At 36.2% G+C, this 13,760-nt stretch overlaps 3 protein-coding genes across 5 annotated transcripts; 2 read left to right on the forward strand and 1 right to left on the reverse strand.

Annotated features, from left to right (window-relative positions):
* The first annotated feature begins 1,156 nt into the window (after window positions 1–1,156).
* On the forward strand, window positions 1,157–2,063 carry LOC147295549 (uncharacterized). Of its 2 annotated transcripts, XM_086232947.1 has the most exons (2): window positions 1,158–1,615; window positions 1,655–2,063. In XM_086232947.1, the coding sequence occupies exons 1-2, from the start codon at window positions 1,219–1,221 to the stop codon at window positions 1,756–1,758; spliced, it is 501 nt and encodes a 166-aa protein (XP_086089073.1). In that variant the 5' UTR covers window positions 1,158–1,218; the 3' UTR covers window positions 1,759–2,063. The 2 variants fall into 2 exon arrangements, with proteins under 2 accessions (XP_086089072.1, XP_086089073.1); XM_086232946.1 differs by having other exon boundaries at window positions 1,157–2,063.
* Window positions 2,064–3,506: 1,443 nt separating this feature from the next.
* On the reverse strand, window positions 3,507–6,573 carry LOC147295550 (transcription regulator). The gene is made up of 11 exons (XM_086232596.1): window positions 6,434–6,573; window positions 6,120–6,196; window positions 5,952–6,022; window positions 5,804–5,853; window positions 5,251–5,327; window positions 5,102–5,164; window positions 4,646–4,733; window positions 4,335–4,397; window positions 4,183–4,262; window positions 3,986–4,057; window positions 3,507–3,882 (listed from the first exon to the last, which is right to left on the reverse strand). Exons 2-11 carry the CDS (start codon window positions 6,149–6,151, stop codon window positions 3,801–3,803), a joined length of 678 nt encoding a protein of 225 aa, XP_086088722.1. The 5' UTR covers window positions 6,152–6,196; window positions 6,434–6,573; the 3' UTR covers window positions 3,507–3,800.
* Window positions 6,574–8,892: 2,319 nt separating this feature from the next.
* QSOX2 (quiescin-sulfhydryl oxidase 2) lies at window positions 8,893–13,376 on the forward strand. Of its 2 annotated transcripts, XM_086233784.1 has the most exons (12): window positions 8,893–9,328; window positions 9,710–9,734; window positions 9,826–9,918; window positions 10,419–10,600; window positions 10,718–10,787; window positions 10,879–10,947; window positions 11,048–11,121; window positions 11,206–11,356; window positions 11,956–11,996; window positions 12,254–12,400; window positions 12,476–12,910; window positions 13,098–13,376. In XM_086233784.1, the coding sequence occupies exons 1-12, from the start codon at window positions 9,090–9,092 to the stop codon at window positions 13,117–13,119; spliced, it is 1,548 nt and encodes a 515-aa protein (XP_086089910.1). In that variant the 5' UTR covers window positions 8,893–9,089; the 3' UTR covers window positions 13,120–13,376. The 2 variants fall into 2 exon arrangements, with proteins under 2 accessions (XP_086089910.1, XP_086089909.1); XM_086233783.1 differs by having other exon boundaries at window positions 12,476–13,376.
* Window positions 13,377–13,760: the final 384 nt, after the last annotated feature.

The following is a 13,760-nucleotide window of genomic DNA, read 5'->3' on the forward strand; positions in this document are numbered from 1 at the left end:
ACTTAACTCATTAATAATTTCAGTTTAATTCCCACCATAACGTATAAATCAGTAAATAGAGGAATAAACTCCAGTGGGGTCGGCTTATATTATTAGTGATAGGAGAGAGGCCGACCGATATTGATTTGGAAATGACAACCAGTACGAGTACTCCTCCTTAATTATATATTATGTAATTAATTCGTGACCGATATCGATCAAGACCAGTCCTATATCCGTATACTGCGATTCCATCATTAATTCGTGACAAACAAACAAAAACCTTCTCAATTCTTTGGTATGTCCGGTGTAGTTGTGTGAAACCCACCGACAAAACCATTCCTCAAGTAAACCAAATCACAAACATTCCTACTTTGTGCATGGTATCCATTTTTGGTTTATAACTGTCCTATTTGAGAGTTACTACTGCACCTCTCTCACTATTTTTTGGATATACCATATACAATAGTCTTTATATCATATCTCTAAGTAAGAATTAAAAGACACTTATTTAAATTTTTGTACGCATGGATAGAATTAGAAAAAAAAGTAGACGTGAACTTTCAAAGAAATTAAAGGGCAATTTATTTTACTTTTTTTTCTTTAAAAAAAAACTGGAAAGGACGGAGAAATGGAAGAGGCATTTTCCTCGAGTTACAAGGAGCCTATGTAATGATAAGTTGACATTCCCACTTGGGTTGGGATTGGACCCAAGATGAGAACACATTTTTTTTTTGGGTCAATTAGATGAGAACACATCTAAACTGCTGAAATTTCCAGGCTTCTAGTAAGGATTAGAGGCGAAGTGAGTCACCCTGACCCCCAATAGCTGGAAGCCGGGAAGGTAATAATTGGGCCCCACACGCATTCACAGCGAAAATTCGCGTGACAAGCAGCAGACATCAAAGTTTGAAACACATGCAACTTCGCCTTCTTTTCCCAATCCTTTTCAATAACAACGCGCATTTCGCCACCTCAAACCCCAATTGCCATTTACCAACCAATTAAACACACACAACTTCCACCACTCTTTGACCCAAAAAAAAAAACTTCCACCACTCTTTAAGCACATGATTTTTGTATTAAAAATCTGATTCCTCTATTTTTTATTTTTTATGTGAAATTAATATTCGGCCTTTCATTGACTCCCTCATTCCCCTATATATAAACCCCCCACAACATTTTCCCTCAGAAACCCAGCAAACAGCAAAAGTCCATCTCGGCTTCTGGATCGATCGAATGGGGAACTACATCTCATGCACTCTGGCCACGCCTCTGATCAAGACCACCAAAGCAGCGAGAGTGATCTTTCCCACCGGCGAAGTCAGACAGTTCCGCGAGCCGGTCAAAGCGGCGGAGCTCATGCTGGAGCGTCCAAACACCTTCCTCGCCAACTCCAGGTCTCTGCACATCGGCCGCCGATTCTCCGCTCTCGGCGCCGACGAGGAGCTCGAGTTTGGCAACGTCTACGTCATGTTTCCAATGAGGAGACTCAATTCCATTGTCACGGCCGCCGACATGGCCGTGTTTTTCATGGCGGCGAACTCGGCGGCCAAGCGGATATCGGTCGGCAAGGTCAGGATCTTGCCGGAGTCCGGTGGCGATGGACGAGAAATGGCCGCAGAAGCGGAGAGTGGTGAAGGTGAAGGTTCGTTACGGTTGAGTTTGGAGGGAGTTGAGGGGTTGCAAGTGGCAGAGTTTCAGTGTCGGTTAGCTGTGTGTAGGTCTAGGAAGCCTTTGTTGGAGACCATAAAGGAAGAGCAAATTTGTTCAAGATAATTAATCATCATGTTGATTTTGTTTGTTAAGAATTAATAGCCTTATAGGGTAATTAAGCTCTCATTAATTTGTCTGGTAACTCTAATTAGTATATAGCTCTCGAGTTATTTTTTTCAAGAGAAGAGAGAGATCGATAGATTTGGATTTGGATGGAAAGGTTTGTTTATTTGGGCAACGGAAGAGTTAATTTGTGACTTCATTGGTTGGTGGGTAATCACTAATCGACAATTTATTACTACTTGTAGAGATTTACATTGCTGCATTAATAATGAGAATGTGAAGTTTACACACCGGTGACAATTAGATTTCGTGTGACTTATAACTTTAATTTCTAGATAATAGTATTTATTTTATATTTATTGATTAAGTAATTATTTTTATATACGAATTCTTGAGTTCAAATTTTCTCATTTCCAATATCGTTTGATAAAACAAAATGGGAATTACTTGGGTAGGTTTGACTGTTTGAGTACCTTGTATTGAGGTTCTATGGAGATCAATAAAATTAAGTCATATATTGCTCTTAAATTTATAACCAAATATGCTTTTATCTTTCTTAAACATGCAACCAAACACCCTAACAACCCCCTACCCAGCCAACCTAGCAATCTTACCATCACCCATCCTCACCGTGGAGGCTCCACTACCGGCAACATCCACCATCGCACAACGGCCAAAACCTCCTCCCTCATCTTTCTTCCTCTCTTTTCCTCTCTCTTAAGCGATAGGAGATCTACTAATACAAAAAATTTGTAACTCTACAAGTCTATAACCCAAAATCACAACAACCAAAACCCCAATATCATCCCATGTCCCTTCAATCAAACCAAAATGGTATCCAAAAAATCCAACACAAAATAATAGATCTTAGTGGAAAAAAAAAAAAACCCCAAATCTTTTTACAAAGAGAGGGGGGGTTGCTGGTGGTGGAGGGCCGCCGGTAGTGGGGGTTCACCGGTGGTGGACACCGACAATGACGATGGGAGGGGGTGGGCTGCTGGGTTGAATGAGTGGGGGTGGGTGGTGGAGTTGCTGGGTTGAATAGCGAGAGTGTCTGGCAACATATTTAATCAATTTTTAAAAGCAACACATGGCTCAATTTTATTGGTCCACATAAAACCTGAGTATAAGCAGGTACTCAAACCTCAGTACCCAAGTACTTCCCGAACAAAATTATTGAAATTATTCCCATAGAAAAATTAAGACGGTTTATCAGGCATTCAGGCCTCAACCTAGCCAACGGTTTTCTCATTTCTCATTGCTGCATATGGCCAATGAATGTGACTCAAAACCCTATCAGAAATACAGAATTTGAGGTCACTCATTGAAGAGGGTTATAATTTATATCCATTGCAGGCAGATGAAAATTGATTATTTATTTATATTATAAATATAACAGTAGAAGCAGATGACATTAAGCATACTATATGTAGGAAATTGATCATATATAATGGTTGGTGTCATCTGGGATAATAAATACAGCAGGAAATTGATATTATATGCACTATGTAGTTGCTTTCTCAATTGCTTAATGGGATGATGATAAAACATGGCATGGAGTAGCAATGAAGGATTCCAAGAGTACTTAAAAGCTGTATAGATCTCCAGTTAGCTGCGATGGAGATGGATCTAACAGTATAATCCATTTCATCGCCGCTCCATTAACCCATTTCATTTTTTTTTTGGGGGATCTCAGCTATTACCTTTCCTTTTAGAGAGCTGCTTGGTGGAGCAATTAGCGTCTGACATGACTATTTAAGAGAATATTGTTATATATGAAATAATACAGAGAAGGAGTACCGAGTACATAGATATACATAGCATTACTTTTTTGCGTATATCTACTCACAAGCTAGCATTCCATTTATTAAATTGACATAGATATACAGAGCATTACTTTTGCGTATATAAGAAACAACATCCATGTTGTTGGGAAATTGGTCAACCTACTGCTCAGGACTCCCGAATATGGATCTTAAAAGCTACATAACTACAGATGGTTGTCAAGTACCGTTGACATATTAACTAACAGCATATTGCGTTCATATGTCCATGTCATCAAAAATTTCTCCGTCTTCCTCATAGCGCAATTCATCCATCAGAAATCCATCAGCCACCAAGTTACTGCCACAAACAGTGAATAAACCCAAAAAATAAATAAATAAATACTCTCAGAAATTAGTATTTCTTGGCAACATTATTAAATTGTGAGATGCTTGTAACCTACCTTAAACAGCAGAAACGGAAACTCACAACACGTTTAAGTTTTCGATTATAGAAAAAGAAACTGAATGACCATCTGAAGTATACAAAAGAGCACACGTCATTGGAAAAGATATATAACTAAGAGCTTTTGGGATGTGATGATTATACATCATGATCTGTGCATGTGCAAATTTATCAAGAAACCAAAAAGAAACTCACATAGCTCCTTTCTCAAGAAAGGGATCTGCATCAGAGTCAGGGTTGTAACTGTAAACTTCACATTCTGCTAATCTAACAACCTGCATTACCAGGCATCATGAGATAGCCATCAAGAGTAACTTGCATTCACTAATTTAAAAAAATGAGCTCACCTCATCCAAAGCCTTGTACAAGGTTTCCAGCAGGGAACTGCCCTCATTTGTCTCTGTCCATTCCTGAATTGAATGGTCCAAAAAACAAGAAGAAGCTCAACTAGCAGTTACAGAAGGGCCTAATTTAAGCAATAGGAATGCAAGGATATGGTTTCTTTTCTTAGCTTGCGGAGGGAAGGAGGGGGGGGGGGGGGGGGGTGTTACATATGTCTCTTTCAATTATTCAACAGGATTGCAAAGTAATGTAGTTGTAGCTGGACAAAAGCATTACTCATACAACAAAGCAAACACAATCATTGTCATAGCAATACCTTTGATGCTTCAAACATATAGGTATCAAAAATCTGCTTAACGGTGTCCCAGCTTTCCTCTGTGAAGAACTGGTGAGCATTTACCACACTGGAAAACCACAAAGATGTAGGCAATACCACAACATACAGAAACCATTCAAAAAAAATCCACGTAAATGCATCAGTACATACAATACACTCCATAGTGATAAGGTGCAGAATCAAGACAAAATCAACTGCATAAATGATGAACATTTGACTTGGGAAATGGAGAGACTTGAACTCTCAGCTCTTTGTAGAGCGACAGTTCTCCAAACTGTCTGTCAAACCTCTTGACAACACTCCCAATGCAAACAGAAGAGGATTATAAAGTGGGTTGCCATGTCGCCCAATAAGCTGACAGTGGCATTACCCATAATTCTCTTGGTCAGGCCCATGAAACAAATAGGTTTAATCGAACATAAGATACAGGGATACCTGAAGTCATAGTCTGGATACAAGTGATAGAGTGTCAAAACCAGGTAAATCAATGTCTTCCGGCTGGAATGAACATAAAGTATTACTAATTAAACATACATGCGAAACAACCTGCAACTTTGCAAATCTATCTAGTTAACATTGGCCACCTGGATCTGCTGAGCAGGAATTCAGCAGGTGAGGAAGAGTCAGTACTGTCTGAAGATTTCCCAAGATAATCAAGAATCTGAAAATTCAACAGAAGAATAATAAAAATATCAGGTCAGAAGGACACTAGCTATATGCAATCTGCTACTTATAAAACAGAGAATATGGGTGGGCAATAATAACGCATGAAAAGTACGAAGTTACAAGAAACTCTTCTGAGAATCAGAAGTTTGGAAACCGAAAGGCAAAAAACAATGATATGGAACGTGAACTGAAAATTGTTGACCACAAGATACAATAGGAAAACTCAAGTGCATAATTACATGAATAAGTTTGTTTAAAAATGAAAGAGAGTGAGAGAGAATCATTTTTCTCCACTTATTTCCTCTATCAAAATTAAGATTCAATACAACAGATTGGATCATGTACTAAAACATATGTATTTGTGTCTATGGAGCAAAAACTGAGAAGGGAAAAAAAAATACGAAATAGTAAATGTTCAAAGAAAAATAATAAAGGAAAAAAATATTAAATATCAAACGTGCCTAATTTTACCTCATTCTCCAAACTGAGAGACAATTTCTTATCCGATCCCGTGTGTTTGCCTAGTAATTCAAACATACAGAAAGTAAGTCTTTCTGAGTTTCTGCAACAAATCACAAACACATCTTCAAGAAAAAAAAATCAAAAATTTTGTACTTACAAGAGTAAGCTTCAAGACAACCCTTAATGGTTCGCTCTCCAAGATTTAAATGACTAAAGAAATCATTTAACCTGCAAAGGTAAAGCCCAAAAAACTTAAATACACACACAAAAACCCAAAAATAAACAATAAAATGACTGAATTAAGCGGCTTTTAGAATAAATTTACCGTTCCAACGGCGTGTATTCTAAGAACTTCATTCTAAGTCAATGTCGAAGGCACAAAATGATTACAGTAAAGGGGATCTGTAAGATAAGCACATACTTCAATCGCATATATAGAATTCACAGCACATACACACACATACGCAAATAAATGCACATAATTAACTTCAAATTTTAAAAAATAACATAATTAAACCCTGTAGACATAATTAAGCACAGAAGTATAAGACGCATTTATTGAGACTTAGATTAAATTATTAATACCATAAACTAAGCAACGAGCAGAATTAATAGGAGAGAATGGCGAATCGGGAGTACCTTAGAGGAAATTTCCACAATTTCGGGAAGTCAAGACAGAGAGGTTCCCAATCTGGCCGATTTAGGGTTCGGTTAGGAATGGGATCCAAACGGTTTCGGACCTCCCTAATTCGAATATTCCAAATATTTATTGATTTTTGGATGGTCAATCGAGGATAGCTGTCAAACCTTCAATCATTAACGTGTCGCACTGGAAGATGGCTACGGGCCTATAGTTTGGAAAATCAGTAATGAAAGTTAAGGCCCATTTAGCCATCTAGCCCACTAGACCATTGGGCCTTGACCGTTAATAAGCTTTATATGCTACGTACGCCACCTTTCAAGGAATTCTATTTATTTATTGGCTTAATTATTGATTTACCACGTAAAATTGTAACTCATTCCCACTTTACCACCTGAAAGTTTTTTTGTCCCAGATTACCACCTGTAACTTACATCCGTGTCCCATTTTACCTTGTTCCATCAACAATTCCGTTAATGCTGATGTGGCGCGCTGGATGTGCGCCACGTGTCACATCTTTTTTGTATTTTTTGATTTTTTTGTATTTTTCTATTTTATAAACTTTGAAAATTAATTAAAAATAGCTCCGAATTTAGAAAAATACACGGAAAATTCCTACCGACTTGTCTTAACTAGTACTAATTTACTATGGGGTCAAAATACCAATTTTACCTCTAAAAATTTCCAAAAAATTTGGAAAGTCCAAATTTATTTCTAGAAAATTAAAATACTCTAGACTCTTTGAAAATTCATAGAATAATCTCCCGAACTCCAAAAAATATGAGGTCTACACCGTTACTCTTCTAAAAACTAACAATACCTTTTTCGTGAACACTTGCTACCTAAAAGATCTCTCGGTCTTAGAGAAAAATAAAATTCCCTATAAAATAAATTCTAGAAAAATTCTAAAATTTCTGTAAAGTCTCGAAATAATTCTCTAAAACAAGCTTTTGGTAATTTTTCAAAATATTTTTGAGAATTTGTCCAAGAGTTTACGAAAATTCTAGAATTTATTTAATAGAGGAAAATTTATTTTAATTTTTTAGAAATAAATTTGGACTTTCTAATTTTTTTGAAAATTTTTAGAGGGTAAATTGGTAATTTAACCTTATAGTAAATTAGTGCTAGTCAAGACGAGTCCGTAGGAATTTTTCGTGTATTTTTTTGAGTTCGGAGCTATTTTTAATTAATTTTCAAAGTTTAGAAAAATTAAAAAATTAAAAAATGCGAAAAAAAAAGATGTGACACGTGGGAGATGTGCGCCACGTCAGCATTAACGGAATTGTTGACGAAACAAGGTAAAATGGGACACGGATGTAAGTTACAGGTGGTAATATGAGACAAAAAAAATTTTAGGTGGTAAAGTGGGAATGAGTTACAGTTTTGGGTGGTAAATCGATAATTAAGCCTTATTTATTTATATTTTGATTGAAGGAAGCTTCCATACAGGATCTTGGATAGTTGGATCTCCAACGGATTGCACCAACTTCACTCAGAAAAAATTACTTAATTCTTAGAGCATCTCCGGTTCTTTCTTTGTATTTTTCTTCAATTTAAGAATAATTTAGAAAAAAATGTTAGATTTGGAAAAATGCTCTCCAATACTAAAGTTAAAACTTTTTCTATATCTTTTTTTGTTTAAGTTTCAATTCTAAAATTTGAATATTGAAAGTTTGGAAAAAGTTTGAAAAGCCCTATCTATTTAACTTGATTTGAAAAAAATTTTAAGAAAATCTAAAATTTAGAGAGATTATAAAAAATGGTTAGAGTTCTATTTTATATAATTTTTTTTCCAAACTTAAATTTGGGGGAAGACTTAAAAAAGGATTGGAGATGCTTTTAATAAGAAAAATATGAGAATATTATTGAGAGAAAATGCTTGCATAGAGAATTTGGTTGGAAGCTTTTATTTTTCTCATGTTATCAAAACAAATAATTCACATATTAGGCCAAACAATTACAAAATCTCACATCTCTCGTTAGAAATGTAAAGATCTTGTGCAATAGTTTATAAGGTCATTGGCCTTTACTCATTTGTTAATTAAATTTTAGGTTGTATAATTCAATTCCATTCAATATAATAAAAAAATAAAAGAAATTATTCATTAACCACATTCAAATAAAAAGTTATAGAAGAGTTTTTACCTTCATATTTACAGCTGTGATTCTATTCTCACACTCTTTTTTTGCGAATAAAATAAATAAACGAAAGAACATTATGGTTGAAATGTTGAGTGAATAGACACACTATGATATTCCTCTTACTCTCTTTCCATAAACCATATTATATAATTCATTAATAAAAGATAAAACCATAAGATATTCCTAAAAAACAAATTCTGGCCCTTTCAATAAAAATAAAAGAAAAAATTAACAACCTCTGGCCAAAAAAAAAAAACGGAAGTTAATTTGAAAGAAACAGCATGATCCAAATGATTCAAGAACGGAAGCAAAGAAAACGTAAAGTGCAGATATTTCCAGTTTCTCACCCAACCTCCGCTATTTATATAACCAACAGTCACTGACAGATCTCCAGAAAATAAGAAACAAAGCCAAAAGCTCTTGCAAATTGCAAAAGCCCTGCTTTTTCCCCGCGATTTTGTTTTCCGTTTCTTCTTCGTTCCACTGCGCTGCTAATAACAACTGATCTAATTCATGTCTCGTGCACTTTGGCTTCTGATTCTGAGCCTCTTCTCGTTGACCTTTACACTCTCGTCCTCGTCCTCGTCTTCTTCTTCTTCTTCTTCCTGGAGATCCCGCTCGATCCTCCGCGCCGTCAATACCGACAACAACGCTGATCACGACTACGCCGTCGATTTGAACGCCACCAATTTCGATGCAGTCCTCAGTGACACCCCTGCCACCTTTGCCATAGTCGAATTCTTCGCTAACTGGTGAGACCTATTTCAAGTTTTCAAAAATTTTATTTTGGTTTGGTGAAATTAATTTAACTCAACGCCCAATTTTATTATTATTATTTTTTAATTTTTGTGTTTTGTTCAATTTTACTTACTAGTTTTAGATCTATAAGAGAAGGTGACTGAGGGGTTTTATAGTAGTGAATGAAATTATAATGGTAGCTAGTCTCAGTTTAGAATAAAGGGATCTTAAATTTCGAGTTTTACTACTTAATCAAATAGTTATGCCGTAACAGGTTACCCATTTGTTCTTTAAAGATAATATCTTTTCCTATAACAATTAATTGGGCATTTGAAATTCTGAAAGTTGTAATGTTATGCGAAGTTTTAATCTTCTCGTTGCTATTGACCATGCAGGTGTCCTGCCTGCAGAAATTATAAGGTGTGTTGTACTGCAGGCTGCAGCTTTATGTTTAACAATTTCTAATAAATGTTGGCTTATTGTTCCTTACTGTTTAAACTTAAATTTGCAGCCCCAATATGAAAAGGTTGCGAGGCTTTTCAATGGACCTGATGCCGTGCATCCAGGGATCTTATTGATGACAAGGGTGGACTGTGCGTCGAAGGTATATATATCTTGTGTGTGTTTGTTTAGTTTCCTTTTGGTACTTTATAGTTTATACAATTGGCCATCCAGGAAAGCATGATAAATGCCATTTGTTTGCTATATATTTCTGTCACCCTTTTGTTATCTTATCCTGCCACTCATCAGTCCTACACAGATATAACATGTTTTCCTCTATAAATGTGCTTGATGTGAGTAATTGACTCACTGGAAGAACATTAGCCTGTCCCTGTGAAATGTGTCATTTGTTACTACAGGAGCATTTAGTAATGTGAATATACCATTAAAAGAGATGGCTTATCTTAAGATGAGTATTTGCATAGCATGACAAGGAGCTTCATTCATGTTTAATTTTCTAGTCTATGTTCTTGTCATTATGACATTGGTCTGTTGTCATCTCATCTGAATTCACATATTTCTTCTTTTATGTTTGATTACAAATTTATCAAAAAACATAGCTTGGTCATTAGACCCTACCCTTTAACTTGTTTGGCAGCACAGATAAATACCAAACTCTGTGATAACTTTTCTGTGGGTCATTATCCTATGCTCTTTTGGGGGCCTCCATCTAAATTTGTATCTGCTGGTTGGGAACCTACACAAGAGAAGAGTGATATACGTGTCATTGATGATGCGCGTACAGCTGATCGGTTGCTTAAGTGGATCAACAAGCAAATGAGCAGGTATGAGGTATTTACATCCATTTTTAATTGGTGCTATGCATTTCATTTCATTAGTTTAGTGTGAATCTCAGCGTCATGAATTATTCCCTCTGCTTCCTAATACTCTTAATGTTTCAGCTCATTCGGATTGGATGATCAGAAATTTGAAAATGAGCATCTTTCGTCAAATGTGTCAGACCCTGGACAGGTACATCAGAGAACGTAGCTTTAAAGTTGTTACCTCTATTAGATTCTTCTAATTCAAGATATTAACTTTTGCAATGATTGACTTGTGGAAGATTGCTCGGGCTGTCTATGATGTCGAGGAGGCAACATCCACTGCTTTTGAAATCATCTTAGAACACAAGGTAGAGTTGTCTTTTTTCCTCTTTACACCCACCTTGTGAGGCTTTTGTCTACTTTATTATTTACAGACTTCGCTATTTCTCTGTATGCATGTTCTTCCAGATGATCAAATCAAACACACGGGGTTCAGTAGTAAAATTTCTTCAACTTTTGGTGGCTCATCATCCTTCTAGAAGGTAAAAAGGACCAACCCTTTTGTCATTCTTCTTTACTCTACCCAATATGCTATTTGATTATTTTACTCTAGATACCTGTATTAGGTGCCGGAAGGGAAGTGCTGAGGTTCTTGTGAATTTTGATGAATTGTGCCCACTAGATATGTGGTCAGCTAAAAGACAGGAAGACCAAGATGGAATGGTTGCCCTGGGGAATTTTCAGATTTGTGGAAGAGATGTTCCTCGTGGATATTGGGTAGGTACTCAAAAAGGCTGTATTTGACGAGAACAACTTTGATGTTATGTTTTACCCTCCCTAGTGCTTACATGTGAATTACTGATTTCATTTGTTGTACAGACATGCTTTAAGAATAGGTACTGGTTTTGATTTACATTTTAATAGATGTTCAAAGAATTAGATCCACATGATTCTACAACTAGTAATAACAAATCATTAAGTTTTAAGAGATTGTAAACACTTTGAATTATGCATGCTGTCTTCCTCACCCCCTTCCCCCCTTCCCTCCTCACCCTCCTTTGACTATGTGCTAAAGTCAGTAAGTTCAATAATCTGTTTTCGACAACAATATTGCTACATTTCTCATTAAAAGAAAAATAGTATTGTTACATGATTGGATGCAGACAAACTTATAATATTTAATTTATTTATTTTTCCCGTTCATTTAAACAGTCAGTATATGATTGATCTTTGCTTGTAGTGATTTTTTTCTTGCAATGTTTTGTTTCTTGAATCTTTTTATACATAGGTTTTTTATTTTCAATACACAAATTATATTATTATTTTTATGGAATGGATTGCTTATTGTCTTTGCTTTCTTTGGGTATTCTTCACAGATGTTCTGCCGTGGCAGCAAAATTGATACCAGGGGATTTGGGTAATGGTTTGTTAATAATATCACCAAATATCTTTACATGTTAAGTAGATTTCTCTAGGATTCTTTTTGGTATGCTTCTTGATATATTAGATTTTTATAATGTTGATTGCTCAAGGAGCAGTTATCCTTGCTCCAACTGATGTGGTTCCAAATAACATGTAGATAAGAATTCTATCAGTGGCATGCATTTAACTAGTTTCCCTTTCTCTCCCTTTTCCTTCTTTTTTGTTTTTTTTGTTTTTTTTTGTTTTTTTCAGTTGTGGATTATGGATTCTTCTGCACTCACTTTCAGTGAGAATTGAGGATGGAGAGAGCAATTTTGCATTCACCACTATATGTGATTTTGTACACAACTTCTTCATCTGTGAGGAATGTCGCCAACATTTTTATGATACGTGTTCAAGGTAAGTCCAACTGGAAATAGTGCACTTTTAAATTTTTAAAGCTCTTCTGATCTAACTCAATAACTTTAATTTCAGTGTTTCTAGTCCTTTCAACAAATCCCGTGACTTTGCCCTTTGGCTGTGGAGTACGCACAATAAAGTCAATGAGAGATTAATTAAAGAGGAAGCCTCTTTAGGAACTGGTGATCCCAATTTCCCAAAGATGATTTGGCCTCCAAGGCAGCTTTGCCCATCTTGTTACCACTCTCATAGCCAGAGAAACAATGAAATTGACTGGGACCAGGACGAGGTGTTCAAATTTTTGACCAATTATTATGGGAAAATGCTTGTTTCTCTTAACAAAGATAAGGGTATTATTGGGAATGATGGGACGAACGGCGCTCTTGAAGATTTGGTTCCCTCAACAAATGCGATTGTGGTGCCTCTGGGGGCTGCATTGGCTATTGCTGTTGCTAGTTGTGCATTCGGAGCACTTGCTTGCTACTGGCGTTCACAGCAGAAGAGTCGGAAGTATTTCCACCACCTACGCTCTTTAAAGAACATTTGATAATTAGGAGGGTGATGAACTCTTTCAAAAAAGGATAAAAGAACCAGAACTCAGTGGCAAAAAGGGGGAAAAAAATCAAAGAGGGGAGAGTGAGAGATTGTTAGGAGGTTTTTCAATTTTCTTATTTGTTTTTCTTCCACCAAATTTCAGGCCAAGGAGAAGCTGGAGCTAATTTTGTTGCAAGGACAAACCTGCGCACAGCCAATAAGGTGCGCAGCAGGGGGAAATCCAGCTCCGTAGGAAACCAGATACAGCCTTGTACCAGATGGCCTGCTTGAGGTCCTCTCCTGTACCCTATTTGAGCTTTTTCATTTTCTACATATAACGAGGACTGTACAGATTTATATCAACTTGATTTTGGAAGAGATTGTTCTAGATCTATGCGGCTTTGTTTTTATCCAATACACTCAACTTGATCTTGGCAGACTATTATTGCTGTTCAATTACTCTTAATCCAATACACTCGAGAATTTCTTGATGAAGAGGGATTGTATGCTATGGAATACGAGTATTATTTCATGCCAATGATTTTTGCAGAAATTTCATCTTGATCTAAAATTGGAACGCCAAGTTCCTTCAGGGATATCCCATAAAAATTGGAATGCTGAAAGATTGTTCTGTCCAATGCTAATTTTGGTTGTGCGCCTGTGTGCACCACATTATACTAAAAAAAGAAAATACAGCTTTCCAAAATTCCAGCAGTGATGAACGCCCAAAATTGATAAACGATACGTCTTCCCTCTCAGTAATGCGATGCTTTCCATTTAAACGACAATTAGTAACATTTGCTATGAAAGGGTTTTAATCGCTGTG

This window comes from Dryas octopetala, chromosome 2 (genome assembly GCF_963921425.1).
Source record: "Dryas octopetala chromosome 2, drDryOcto1.1, whole genome shotgun sequence".
NCBI lineage: Eukaryota > Viridiplantae > Streptophyta > Magnoliopsida > Rosales > Rosaceae > Dryas > Dryas octopetala.